This window comes from Poecile atricapillus, chromosome Z, assembly GCF_030490865.1.
Source record: "Poecile atricapillus isolate bPoeAtr1 chromosome Z, bPoeAtr1.hap1, whole genome shotgun sequence".
Taxonomy (NCBI): domain Eukaryota; kingdom Metazoa; phylum Chordata; class Aves; order Passeriformes; family Paridae; genus Poecile; species Poecile atricapillus.
The window spans coordinates 1,437,429-1,450,985 of NC_081289.1; the positions used below are offsets into that span (position 1 = coordinate 1,437,429).

At 53.6% G+C, this 13,557-nt stretch overlaps 2 protein-coding genes across 4 annotated transcripts in view; one reads left to right on the forward strand and one right to left on the reverse strand.

Moving 5' to 3' along the window:
- Positions 1-2,389: 2,389 nt before the first annotated feature.
- Positions 2,390-10,783, forward strand: LOC131573727 (uncharacterized). Its single transcript, XM_058827945.1, has 4 exons — positions 2,390-2,970; positions 7,506-7,697; positions 8,384-8,804; positions 8,988-10,783. The coding sequence occupies exons 1-4, from the start codon at positions 2,898-2,900 to the stop codon at positions 9,019-9,021; spliced, it is 720 nt and encodes a 239-aa protein (XP_058683928.1). The 5' UTR covers positions 2,390-2,897; the 3' UTR covers positions 9,022-10,783.
- An 86-nt stretch (positions 10,784-10,869) lies between these two features.
- LOC131573721 (F-box DNA helicase 1-like) overlaps positions 10,870-13,557 on the reverse strand; it is a 35,338-nt gene continuing 32,650 nt past the window's right edge. For 2 of the 3 annotated variants that reach the window (XM_058827929.1, XM_058827931.1), the window contains exons 20-21: positions 12,800-12,928; positions 10,870-12,032 (exon numbers count right to left, since the gene is read on the reverse strand). In XM_058827929.1, coding sequence (XP_058683912.1) covers positions 11,913-12,032; positions 12,800-12,928 — 249 coding nt within the window. In that variant the 3' untranslated portion in view covers positions 10,870-11,912. The remainder of the gene's footprint in view (positions 12,033-12,799; positions 12,929-13,557) is intronic. The other variant, XR_009276231.1, reaches the window with a different exon arrangement.

The following is a 13,557-nucleotide window of genomic DNA, read 5'->3' on the forward strand; positions in this document are numbered from 1 at the left end:
CATTTCATCTCAGTGCAATAATTAAATAATCAAATATTATTTTCACACCCTCACAGTCCAAGCATGGAAAAGTCTGGATTCCTCAGCACTGGCTGTGCTGATCTTCTGGAAGTTCAGCATCTGCAGAGCTCGTTTGCATCAGCACCACCAAAATCCTCACCTGGAAATTTAGGATGCAATCAGATTTTTTACATCTTTTTTAGGAATTCTTGAGAAGAAAGGCAAAGTCTTCCCAGATCCAATTTTCTTAACCAAAACCTGAGATTATTGCGCTCAGCTCTGGCACAAAGTGCTGTGAGCCCTGCCCTGCTGATTGCTTTTCATCCAACTCTCATCCAGTGGGATCCCAGCCCATCCAGGGAATCTGGGAGAGCCCAAAGCTGGAGCAGAACTCCCACATTTCCATCCAAGGAGCCGAGGTGGGGAGGATTTGTTGTGTGCAGGATCTCTGGGATCCCGGGAATGCTGCGGGATGGAGCCCGACCGCAGGAGCTCTGTGGATCTTCCAGGGCTGGATCACAGCTTGTTTACCGGTGTTGAGGTTTGTGTGCATGCTCCAGCGCTGGGATTCCTGATCCCAAGGACACGGAATTCCACTGGATCCATGGCCAGGCATGGGAGGGAGGAGCTGCATCCCCCCAGGACACAGCGATTCCCTCGGAATGAGGGAGCACTGCCTCATTTCCTGCCGGGATTGCATCCCTTCCCAATTATTGCATTCCATCCCTTCCCAAAATATTGCATTCCTTCCCAAAATATGTATTCATTCCCAAAATATCCCATCCCTTCCTAAGATATTCCATCCCTTCCCAAGCTATCCCATCCCTTCCCAAGATATTCCATCCATTCCCAAGCTGTTCCATCCCTTCCCAAGCTCTTCCATCCCTTCCCAAGATATTCCATCCCTTCCCAAAATATTGCATTCCTTCCCAAAATATGTATTCCTTCCCAAGGTATCCCATCCCTTCCCAAGCTGTTCCATTCATTCCCAAGATATTCCATCCCATCCCTTCCCAAGATATCCCATCCCTTCTCCAGCTGTTCCATCCCTTCCCAATCTCTTCCATCCCTTCCCAAGATATCCCATCCATTCCCAAAATATCCCATCCATTCCCAATCTCTTCCATCCCTTCCCAAGGTATCCCATCCCTTCCCAAGCTGCTCCATCCATTCCCAAGATATCCCATCCATTTCCAAGATATCCCATCCCTTCCCAAGATATCCCATCCCTTCCCAAGATATTCCATTCCTTCCCAAGCTGTTCCATCCCTTCCCCAGCTGTTCCATCCCTTCCCCAGCTGTTCCATCCCTTCCCAAGATATTCCATCCATTCCCAAGCTGTTCCATCCATTCCCAAAATATCCCATCCCTTCTCCAGCTGTTCCATCCCTTCTCCAGCTGTTCCATTCCTTCTCCAGCTGTTCCATCCCAGGGGTACCAGACCCTCCTGGGTGTTGCGGTGACCCCGATGCCGCATCCCCCCCCAGGCACTGCTTCCTCCAGGGTTATCCCATCCCCTCTCTCCCACCCCTGACACTTCTCCCCCTGGATCACGAATCCAAACATTTCATCCTGTCCCCCCTCAGGGATCTCACATCCCGTGGATGTTGCATCCCCTCCCCACCACTCGCCGGGAATCGCATCCCTCTTTAGGTCCCAAATTCCGCACCCTCCCCGCTCCCTCGGTTTCGTATTCCCGGGTTATTCCATCCCTCCAGCTGCTGCATCCCGGGATTGCAGCCCCACCCCTCCCGCTATTCCATTCCCGGGCTGCTTCATCCTCCCGGGAATCTCTCCATCCCCCCTGGACAATGAATGCCCCTCACCCCCCTGTATTTCATCTCTTTCCGGGTATTGTGTTCCCGGACACAGAATTTCCCTCGGACACCGAAATCCCCCCCGGGCATCGAATTCCCCTCCAGGTACCGAATTTCCCCTGGACACCGAATTTCCCCTGGACACCGAATTTCCCCCGGACACCGAATTTCCCCTGGACACCGAATTCTCCCCCGGACACCGAATTCCCACTGGACACAGAATTTCCCCCCGGGCATCAAATTCCCCCCGGACACCGAATTTCCCCCCAGGCACCGGAATCCATCCTGGACACCAAATTTCCCCCCGGTCATCGAATTTCCCCTGGACACCGAATTTCCCCCCAGGCACCGAAATGCCACCCGGGCATCAAATTCCACTGGGCATCGAATTCCCCCCGGACACCGAATTCCCCTTGGACACCGAATTCCCCCTGGACACCGAATTTCCCCCCGGGCATCGAATTCCCCCCGGACATCGAATTCTCCCCGGCATTGCCGCCCCCACTCGCCCCTCCCGGACCCCTCCTTCAACAGAATTCAACAAAATTCAACAGAATCACCGGGTTGGAAAAGACCTCCAAGATCGAGTCCAACCCAGCCCCAACCCCTCAACCAAACCACAGCACCCAGTGCCACATCCAGGCTTTTTTAAACACATCCAGGGGTGGTGACTTCACCACCTCCCCAGACAGAAAATTCCACTATTTTATCACCCTTCCTGTAAAAATCTTTTTCCTAATTTCCTAAACCCAGCCTGTATTTCCCTTGGCGCAGCTTGAGGCTGTGTCATCTCTTGCCTGGATAAAGAGCCCAACGCCCAGCTGACCCCAGACTCCCTCCAGGGAGTTTAGAGAGCGCCAAGGTCACTCCCGAGTCTCCTTTTCTCCAGGATAAACAACCCCAGCTCTCTCAGCATTCCCTGCCCGTCCCTGGCTCCCCATCCCGGCAGGGCGGCGCGTCCCTCCCGGTGGCACCGTCCCGAAAGCGAAAGCGAAACCGCTCGGGAACCGCGACAGCAGCGGCAGGGAAGGGCCACGGATCTCCCGCAGGAGATCCCGGAGCTGTCCCCGGGCCGGTGCCATGGCACGGCCGCTGCTGCCGCTGCTCTGCGCTACGGCCGCTCTGCTGCTGCTCCGCGCCGCCGCCGACACCGGTAAGCGGAGCTGCCCCGGGCTCCCCGGCTCGCCCGAGCCTTCCCCGGGATCTCCACACCTTCCCCGGGGTGCCCGCGCCCTTTCCTGGGTCTCTAAACCTTCCCCGGGGTGTCCGCTCCGTCCCGGAGGTGCGAGCTCCGTTTTCCCGGGATGTCCGCGCTGCTCCCCGGGATTCCCGCTCCGTTCCCACGTGAGCCTGCTGGACTTCCGCCGGGAATAACGCCACTCCCTGGGCTTCCCAAGCTCCCTGGGAGTTCTCACTATCCCTGGGGTGTCAATGCCATCCCTAAGCTGTTCGCTCCTGTCCCGGAGATGCTCGCTCCGATTCCCGGGATGCCCGCGCTATCCCCAGATTGACCGCGCCGCTCCTTGGGATGCCCGTGGTGCTTCCTGAGGAATCCGTTCTGCTTCCTGGAGGAGCCACGCCATTCCCTGGAGAACCTGAGCCCCCACTTGGGGTGCCCACGTTAACCCTGAGGTGCCCACGGCATCCCTAAGGTGTTTGCTCCGCTCCCGAAGGTGCTCGCTCCACTTCCCGGGAAGCCGGTGCTGATTCCCGGGATGCCGGTGCTGATCCCCGGGATGCCGGTGCTGATTCCCGGGATGCCGGTGCTAATCTGCGGGATACCGGTGCTGATTCCCGGGATACCGGTGCTGATTCCCGGGATGCCGGTGCTGATTCCCGGGATGCCGGTGCTGATTCCCGGGATGCCGGTGCTGATCCCGGGGATGCCGGTGCTGATCCCCGGGATGCCGGTGCTGATTCCCGGGATGCCGGTGCTAATCTGCGGGATACCGGTGCTGATTCCCGGGATACCGGTGCTGATTCCCGGGATGCCGGTGCTGATTCCCGGGATGCCGGTGCTGATCCCGGGGATGCCGGTGCTGATCCCCGGGATGCCGGTGCTGATTCCCGGGATGCCCGTGCTGATCCCCGGGATCCCCGCTCCCCTTCTGGGGTACCCAAACTCCCGCTCGGGGTGTCCCTGGGGTGGCAGTGCCATCCTTAAGGTGTTTGTCCGGTCCCTAAGATGCTTTCTCTGATTCCCTGGATGCTGGCTCTGCTCCTTGGGGTACCCAAGCCCCCACTTGAGATTCCCAGGCTGCTCGCCAGGGTGTCCATGCCATTCCTGGGGTCTCCATGCCATCCCTGAGATGTCCATGCCATCCCTGAGGTGTCCATGCCATCTCTGAGGTGTCCATGCCATCTCCGAGGTGTCCATGCCATCTCCGAGGTGTCCATTCCATCTCTGAGGTGTCCATGCCATCCCTGGAGTGTCCATGCCATCCGTGAGGTGTCCATGTCATCCCTGAGGTGTCCATGCCATCTCCAGGGTGTTCATGCCATCCTTGGAATGTCCATGGACATCCCAGGGAGTTCCCTGGGTTCCCACCTCGCTCCTGGCATTCCCACTCCGCCTCCTCACAGCATCCAGGGAGTCTGGGGGTGATTTTTGGGATCTGTGTGATGGAGCCACAGGAGCTGCTGTGGGATTTCAGCCTGGGGGATCCCTGTGGGTTTTCCATGGGATTTCCATGGCTGCAGAGCCTGGAAAATCAGGCAGCAGGAGGTGTTTTCCTGGGATGGTCGGCTTCCGGTGTCTCAGCTCCTTTGGGAGGTTGGCCAAGGATGGGATGAGTCTTTGAGCACCTGGGATGATCCATCCATGGGAAATTCCAACTGACTGCCGAGGGATAAAAACCTAAATCCTACTTCTCCAGCCAATTCCTCCCCTTTTCCCCCTTGGAATGTGTTTTCATCCAACAAGCTGAAATCCATGGATGGCGCGAAACACCGGATCGTGATCCCGGAGGGTGGTGCTGCTGGGATCTTGTTTGAAAAATTTGGGCGTTTTTTGGAAGAGGAGATTCAAATCAACTGGAAAAAAAACCCCAGCCTTCAGAAGGATTGGGATGAGATTGAAAAGCTGGAAGGCGGAAACAGAGCTCACAGATCCCTGTTTTTCTTGGACACTTTTGGTGTTTCCAGCTGGATTTCTTGCTGAGCTCCCTTTGGCGGAGAGGCTGGAATTGGCACTGGGAGGGGTTTTCATTCACTGAGGGCGCAGTTCCAGGTCTGGTGAGTCGTGAGGCTGTTGCGAAACATCCCCGGGTGGGCGTTTCCTTGAATCCCAGTTCCAGGATCTGCTGATTCAAGGAATTTTGCCCACGTTTTGAGAGGAGACCAAGAGCAGCTGAGTTCAGCACATGTGTGGTCCCCCAGCCGGGATCCATCCGGATCCACCCGGATCCACCCAGATCCATCCGGATCCACCCAGGCATGGTGATGGAGTGGATTCCCCCCAGCACATTCTGGGGATGCACCAAAAATTGGGGCAGGAATTTTTAAGGATGGAGATTTTTATCTCTGGATGTTTTGAGTGCTGCAGGATCACGTTGGTGTTCCTGTCCTCACTGCTGCTGTGCCACTGTCCCCTCCCATCCTGCTCCCATTCCCACTGTTCCCATTCCCATCCTGCTCCCATTCCCACTGTTCCCATTCCCATCCTGCTCCCATTCCCACCATTCCCATTCCCACCATTCTCATTCCCACTGTTCCCATTCCCACTGTTCCCATCCCCATCCTGCTCTCATTCCCACTGCTCCCATTCCCACCATTCTCATTCCCACTGTTCCCATTCCCACCCCGCTGCCATTGCACTCCTGTCCCTGGTGGCTGCTGTCCATTCCCATCCCCATGAGCTCCTGTCCTCACAGCCGTGCCATTCCCATTCCCATTCCCATTTCTCCCATCTCTATTCCATAGCAATCCCAGCCCAGCTCTGTGTTCCTCCTGGATGGACACTGCTCAAACCCAGCATGGTTCCATCCATGCCAGGCATCAATCCATCATCCAACCATCATCCATCCATCCATCCATCCATCATCCATCCATCATCCATTATCCATCATCCATCCATCCATCCATCATCCATCCATCATCCATCCATCATCCATCCATCCATCATCCATCCATCATCCATCCATCCATCCATCATCCATCCATCATCCACCATCCATCATCCAACCATCATCCATCCATCCATCCATCCATCATCCATCCATCATCCATCCATCATCCATCCATCATCCATCCATCCATCATCCATCATCCATCCATCATCCATCCATCATCCATCCATCATCCATCCATCCATCATCCATCCATCATCCACCATCCATCATCCAACCATCATCCATCCATCATCCATCCATCATCCATCCATCATCCATCCATCATCCATTATCCATCATCCATCCATCCATCCATCATCCATCCATCATCCATCCATCATCCATCCATCCATCATCCATCCATCCATCCATCATCCATCCATCCATCTGTCATCCATCCATCCATCATCCATCATCCATCCATCCATCCATCCATCCATCATCCATCCATCCATCCATCATCCATCCATCCATCCATCATCCATCCATCCATCCATCCACCCATCCAGCCATCCATCCATCATCCATCCATCCATCATCCATCCATCATCCATCCATCCATCCATCATCCATCATCCATCCATCATCCATCCATCATCCATCCATGCATTCCTACATCCTATCCGATTCCATATATCCATCCCATCCCATCCCATCCCATCCCATCCCATCCCATCCCACCGTACCTCTCTCCAGCTCTCTGTGCTGGCTCCCATTGGGATTTGGGAGTTTCCAGCAGCCAGGATCATGGAGAAGCCGTTCCCACACGGATCCGGGTGCTGGCACCACGGAATTTTCCTGATTGCACCAGAAAAGTCGGGAATTTTCACCATCCTGGTACGGAACCGAGCTCATCCCGAGGCTGAAGGGGAAGCGGGAGCTCCTCTGGGGAAAAGCATCCCTGTCCCACTGCCTGGGATACTTGGATTTCAGCTTCCACATTCCAGAGGGGGAAAAAAAAACCCTGGGAAGTGGCTGGAGGACTCGACAGCACCTGGAATTTTTCATGTCCAGCTGTGAAATGAGTGGAGGAGGATGGGAGCGGCAAGTGCAGCTGGAATTCAGCGGCTGGAATTCAGCGGCTGGAATTCAGCGGCTGGAATTCAGCGGCTGCTGGCCTGGGACAGTCACTGCAAAGGGGATGGAATTCCATAAAAATTCCTGGCTGGCTGGAGGAGCTGCCACATGCGACCACAAAGATGTCGGAAGTGGAGTTTTCTCTTTCTCCAGCCTCTGGAGGAGCTGCTATAAACGATCCCAAAAATGTTGGGAATGTTTTCCCTGTCTCCATTCCCTGCATCTGACACATCCCTTTATTTCTGCATGGATGATTCCCTATATCCATCCCCAGGCAGGGATTTATGGAATTCTGGGTCGGAAGGGAATTCAGGGATCGCTCATTCCATGTCCTACCATAGCAGGGACACCTCCCGCTACCCCAGGCTGCTCCAAGCCTTGTCCAACCTCTCTTTGGATATTCCAGGGATGAGGAGTGGGGAATTCCCCAGCACAGCCAGAAGTTGTCTGATCTCCTTTCGTAATTCCATCTTTCTTTTTTCCCATCCCATTCCCGTTCCAGCGCGATGCAGCCGCCCCAAAGCCGTGGCCAACGCTCGCATCGAGGCTGGGAATCGCACGGAGCTCAATTCCCGCCTGCGCTACTCCTGCAATCCCGGATACAAACGGAAAGCCGGGACCTCCAGCCTCATCCAGTGCATCCTCTGGAATGGCTCCGAGCCCCGCTGGACCGACCCCACGCTCCAGTGCATCCGTAAGTCCAGGAATTTGGGATCTGGGACAGCTCCAGAACCAGAGGATGGGAAGAAACGTGAGCTCTGTTTCTTCCAAAAGATTCAGAAATGGAGGGTGAATTACGGAATCGAATCCGTGGAATTCCTAACGGATCGCGGGTGATGGGTGGGAAAACAAAAATTTAGGACCTCACGTCCCTCAGTGCTCCCAGAGCTGAGGGAGAAAGTTAAATCCTGGGAAAGGAATTTATTGTGGAGGATGGAACACCGGGAATGTGGAATTTATAAACCAGAAAAAGACTTTGGATAACGCAGAGGTCTGGGAAAACATAATTAAAAGGCTGAAAATACGGATTAATTAGGATAATTAAAAAGGGGTCAATTATTCATCAATAGAACATAATTAAGTTCTATAATAATAGTAATTAAGAACTAATTAAGTTCTAATAGTAATTAAGAACTTGAAGCCAATGAACATGAATTCCTTTTTTTGCTAAAATGTAAAAAAATATTAAAATTTGACAACAAACATCCAGAATTTGTGATATTTCCCCCGGACCTCAATGTTGGATAAAATAATTGGATAAAATAAAAAAAAAATAAATATCCAATAAAATATTGAATAAAATAATTTTGACTGACTCAGCAAACCAGTTGGAGTTTCATTTCCCAGCTGATGGCGTCTCCCTGTTGTGTTTTCCCAAAGGAGATCCGGCTCATTCCTGGGAAACCCCTGGCATGGAGAGCACGACCCAGAGGGGTGAGGAACGGGATTGGGATTGGGATTGGAGCCTGGGGTTTGGAAACCCCAACATTCCCGTGGTGGGATCCGATTCACGCCGTCTCCTGAAATCCCAGCTGTCGGATGAGGGGGCGGAAATAACGGAGCTGCTTTTCCATTTTGGGAATTTCAAGATTTCCCATCGTTTTCTCAGCAGGAAGAACCGATGCCAGCCCGAATTCCAGCCCGAATTCCAGCCCGAATTCCAGCCCCTCTCCAGCTTCCAGTCAGTCCCCTGTGCTGCCAGATGGATCCAGGCCGCTGGAGACGATTCCAACACCGGACACATCCACGCTGGGAGAGGGGAGAACCCCGCTGCCCATCCCGCCCACGGATCACGCTGCAGGTTGGGCCAATTCCCGAGGGAATCCAAACCTCCCCAGGGGCTTCTTTGATCCGTAAACGCTCTTCTGCTTTTCCAATGGAATTTTTCCTTCTCTCCAACCTCCTTTTTAGTGAGGCTCCTCCTAGAATCCACCCCTTTCCTACTTCTGCAGCTCAAAATTTCCTTTTCTCTCCTCTTTTCCAGTTTCCATCCTCTCTGTGGGCTCTTCCGTCGGTAAGTTGGGAAAAAAATCGCTTATTTGGGAAACGGGGGCTTATTTATTCTTTTTTAAAGCTTCAAATCCCTTTTGGGAGCTGTGGGAGCTTTATTCCATGACCAACGGGAATGGGAGGGGGAGGGAAAGGATTCAGCACCCAAATTCCTTCCTGGAAAGAAGAATTCCCAATTTTCTCCCTCTGGGGGTGGGGAGGGCACCTTGTGATGGTGTTTGGCTCCTTCTGGAGTTATTTTGGTGGAATTCCTCGACTGTGGGTTGGGAGATGTTCCTCACTCCGTGTCTCCATCCCGCAGGATTCCTGGTGCTGCTGGCCTCCGGAATTGCGGCCGCCTGCTGCTGGAGGAGGAAGTAAGGATGAGTTTTCCAAAGCTTCTGTGCTTTCCAAAGGAAAACCTTGGAATGGCACCGACGCTCCTCTTCCCTCCGCAGGTGCACCAGGCAGGGCTACGCGGTGACGGAGACGGATATTCCCATGGAAGCTCATCCCGCCGGGAATGAGGAGGTGGAGCCTCCCGTCGTCGTCCCCACAGGCTGAGCACCCGGCCCGGGGACACTCGGAGCATTCCCATCCCGAGGGATGCCGGAGGATGGAATTCCGGCCGCTTCCCTGAGAGCAGCCAGGGACGCACGGCTGAACGCGGATGGTTCCCATGGATGATCCCAAAGGTGGGATCTGGAGCTGGGATTTGTGGGAATTGGCCCTGGGGATGCTGGTGGTGGGCAGGGAGAAGGTTGGGATGTTGGGATGGGGTTTGGGATGAAGCTGAGCTGCCCTGCCCCAGGTAATTCCCATCCCCTGTCCATGGATAGACTTGGATTAGCTGGATCCCATGCCTTTCCCAGCTCTGTCCCAAATCCCAGGAATTGGATGGAAAGACCCAGCTGAGCATTTCCACACATCCTCATCCCTTTCCTGTTCTCTTCCAGCCACTGAGCCAAAGGTGTTGGGAACATCCCACCCTCACACACAGCTCAGGGATCCTTGGGAAGCACTTCCAGCGCCGATCCCGGCTCCGGATCCCGATCCCCACCTGGAATCCAAGCTGGAGCGGCGTCTCCACGGACACCATCAAGGACCAAATAATTTAGGGAATATTTTCCTTTGTGTGTTTCCCTTTATCCATCAGCAGTTTTTATCCACTTGTTCCCTTATCCAGGTTTTTATCCACTTGTTTCCTCACACTCCAGAAAAGGCAGCTCTCTATTTTTAGGTAGAAATAAATGTATTTTATATGGAAAATACACTCAGATTTTTAACTGGATGTCTCGGGAAGGATTGGATTGGGATGAATCCCGCAGCATTCCCATCGGACACCGCGGAATCGAAGGGTTCATTCCCAACCTCCGGAGGTGACGGCACAGAGGAGTTCTCGAAAAGCTTGGGATGCACCAGCTGGAATTCCATGGATTTTCCTGGCTGCTCCTGTCCTGTTTGTGCCTCTGATCTGGGGCACATCCCTCTTCCCAAGGAACCAGGAATCTTGGGAGAGGCCAGAAGGGAGCCCTGGGATGATCCAACAGCCACTCCAGGCTTTGTGCTCCCATCCAGATCCAAGAGTTTGGGAGAATTCCTGCCCACGCCGGGAACGCATTCCCGGAATCAGCTTCCAAAGTGAAAGGAGAGGGAGGGAAGCAGCTCCATGGAATCCAATCCATCCCATGGAATAAAAACCAGGATGCACGAGTTTCCTGCAGCAGCTCCAGGCTGTGGCCAAGGGCAGATTCCAAAACCACTTCCAGTTTTGGTTTCCCACAGCACAGACTCTGGAATTGTGGCCTCCAGGCATGGAGAGCGTGATCCGGGAAATAAAAGGATAAATAAAAGGATATTTGAGGGCAGAGAAGAGACACAATGGAATTTTTTTTTGTCTATAAATTTAATTTGAGGATTGGAAATCCCTCTCCAGTTTGTCCCCGAATTTTTCTGCTCCTGCCTTATCTCTTCCCTCCTGGTTGGCTGCAGGGAGGAGGGAAAGAATCCAGGGAAATCCCTTGGCTGCAAGGATGGAAGATGAATTCACCGGGAGACATTCAGGATTTCCTCCCGTGGCTGGACAGGAAAAGTTCATTTCCAATAAATAAACTTTCTTTGGATATTTTCCAGCATTGTGCTTCCTCTTTTTTCCATTGGATCAGAGGGAATTCTGGGAATGATGGGATATTTGGGAAGTTTGGTGTCAGGGGGAAGAGAGGGAATGCTCCAAAATGAGCCTTGTTCTGTCGGATCCCATTCCTGAAGTGCAAGAATATCCTCTGGATATCCTCTGGAATATCCTCTGGAATATCCTCTGGATATCCTCTGGAATATCCTCTGGATATCCTCTGGAATATCCTCTGGATATCCTCTGGAATATCCTCTGGGATATCCTCTGGATATCCTCTGGATATCCTCTTATCCTCTGGATATTCCACTTGCCAGCTCCTGGAGGATGAGGCAGGGCTGGAGGAAATCACATCATCCCCAGGGAGCCTGGAAATTCCTCTGGAGCTGGGAACATCCCGCTCCAACATTTGTCTGGAATTTGGAGCATTTGGCTGAAATCCTGCTCCAACATTTGCCTGGAATTTGGAGGATTTGGCTGAAATCCTGCTCCAACATCCTGATTTCCATCTCCAACGTCTGATTTTGGAGCTGGGATGTGCCAAGAGGAATCCTGCTCCAACTTTCACCTGGAATTTGGAGCTGGGCTGAAATCCTGCTCCAACATTTGCCTGGAATTTGGAGCATTTGGCTGAAATCCTGCTCCAACATTTGCCTGGAATTTGGAGCATTTGGCTGAAATCCTGCTCCAACATCCTGATTTCCATCTCCAACGTCTGATTTTGGAGCTGGGATGTGCCAAGAGGATTTGTCCCAGGTCCAGGACGGCTCTGGGAAGCCGGAGGCTCTGTCAGGGCTGGATGGGCTTTTCCTGGATCGTTGGGAATGAGACGAGCGGAGCCAGGGAGCCAAAGAGTTGCTGGGTGCAATCCTGGCACAGGAATCCCCCCAGATCCCGGCTGCCATCGCTCTGCAGGAGGAAAGGAGGAGATTTCAGGGAAGAGGAAACTGCAGGAACAAAACCTCGGCTTCCAAGCTCTGCCCCAATCCAGGGAAAGCAGCCAGGATGTGCCCAAAGCAAGGAATTCCCACAGGGAATCATGGAATGGCTGGAAAAGATCTTTAAGGACATCGAGTCCGACCGTTCCCAGCACTGCCAAGGCCACCCAGGTCCCCGAGTGCCGCATCCACCGGGCTCGGAAATCCCTCCAGGAATGGGAATTCCACCCCTGCCTTGGGCAGCCCATTCCCATGCTTGGAAAATTCCATGAAGGAATTTTCCCAAAGTCCAGCCTAAACCTCCCTGAGGTTGTTCCCTCTTGTCCTGGACGTGGAGCTCCACGGATTGACCTCGCGTTCCCTACGGAACTCGGCCTTTCCAGCACCCTCCGGACAAGGATCCAGGTGGGATCCATCCCAAACCCAGCCCCAAAAGTTGGGATTGTCACTGGGGCCAGGGCGCTGTGCCGATCCCACACGGATATTCCGTGGATTCCAGGAGTGAATCCAGACTTGGATCCATCCGAGCACCTCGGGATGTTCAGGATCCATGGGAAGCGCAACACGAGCTGGAATTTCCCTTGGAATTCAGCCCTGGTTGTGAGCACAAGGAAAGGGATGAGGAGCTGAGATCCCTGCTCAGAACAGGCCTGGAATGGCTCGGGAAGGCTCCCAAATCCCAAATCCCAAATCCCAAATCCCAAATCCCAAATCCCAAATCCCAGGGAAGTGACGTACTCGACTCAACGGGAGCTTCTTTACCACCAGCCCGGAGCAGAATTCCAGGGATTTTGTACATCCCAACACACAACAAGGGATGGGAGATGGGGCAGCCTCACTCAGCAGCTCCACCCGGAGGAAATGTTCCTGGAAAAGATGGGAAAATGGGAATATCAGCACTCTGAGGGAGATGAAGGTTGATCCGTGACTTTTTTAACCCCTATGGAAGTGAGTGGGGACATGATGGGATTTACAGGAGGAAGAAAACCTGGAGAAGGAAGGGAGAGAGGGAAGGAAGGAGGGAAGGAGGGAGGGAGGGAGGGAGGGAGGGAGGGAGGGAGGGAGGGAGGGAGGGAGGGAGGGAGGGAGGGAGGGAGGGAGGGAGGGAGGGAGGGAGGGAGGGAGGGAGGGAGGGAGGGAGGGAGGGAGGGAGGGAGGAAGGGAGGAAGGAAGGAAGGAAGGAAGGAAGGAAGGAAGGAAGGAAGGAAGGAAGGAAGGAAGGAAGGAAGGAAGGAAGGAAGGAAGGAAGGAAGGAAGGAAGGAAGGAAGGAAGGAAGGAAGGAAGGAAGGAAGGAAGGAAGGAAGGAAGGAAGGAAGGAAGGAAGGAAGGAAGGAAGGAAGGAAGGAAGGAAGGAAGGAAGGAAGGAAGGAAGGAAGGAAGGAAGGAAGGAAGGAAGGAAGGAAGGAAGGAAGGAAGGAAGGAAGGAAGGAAGGAAGGAAGGAAGGAAGGAAGGAAGGAAGGAAGGAAGGAAGGAAGGAAGGAAGGCCACGTCACG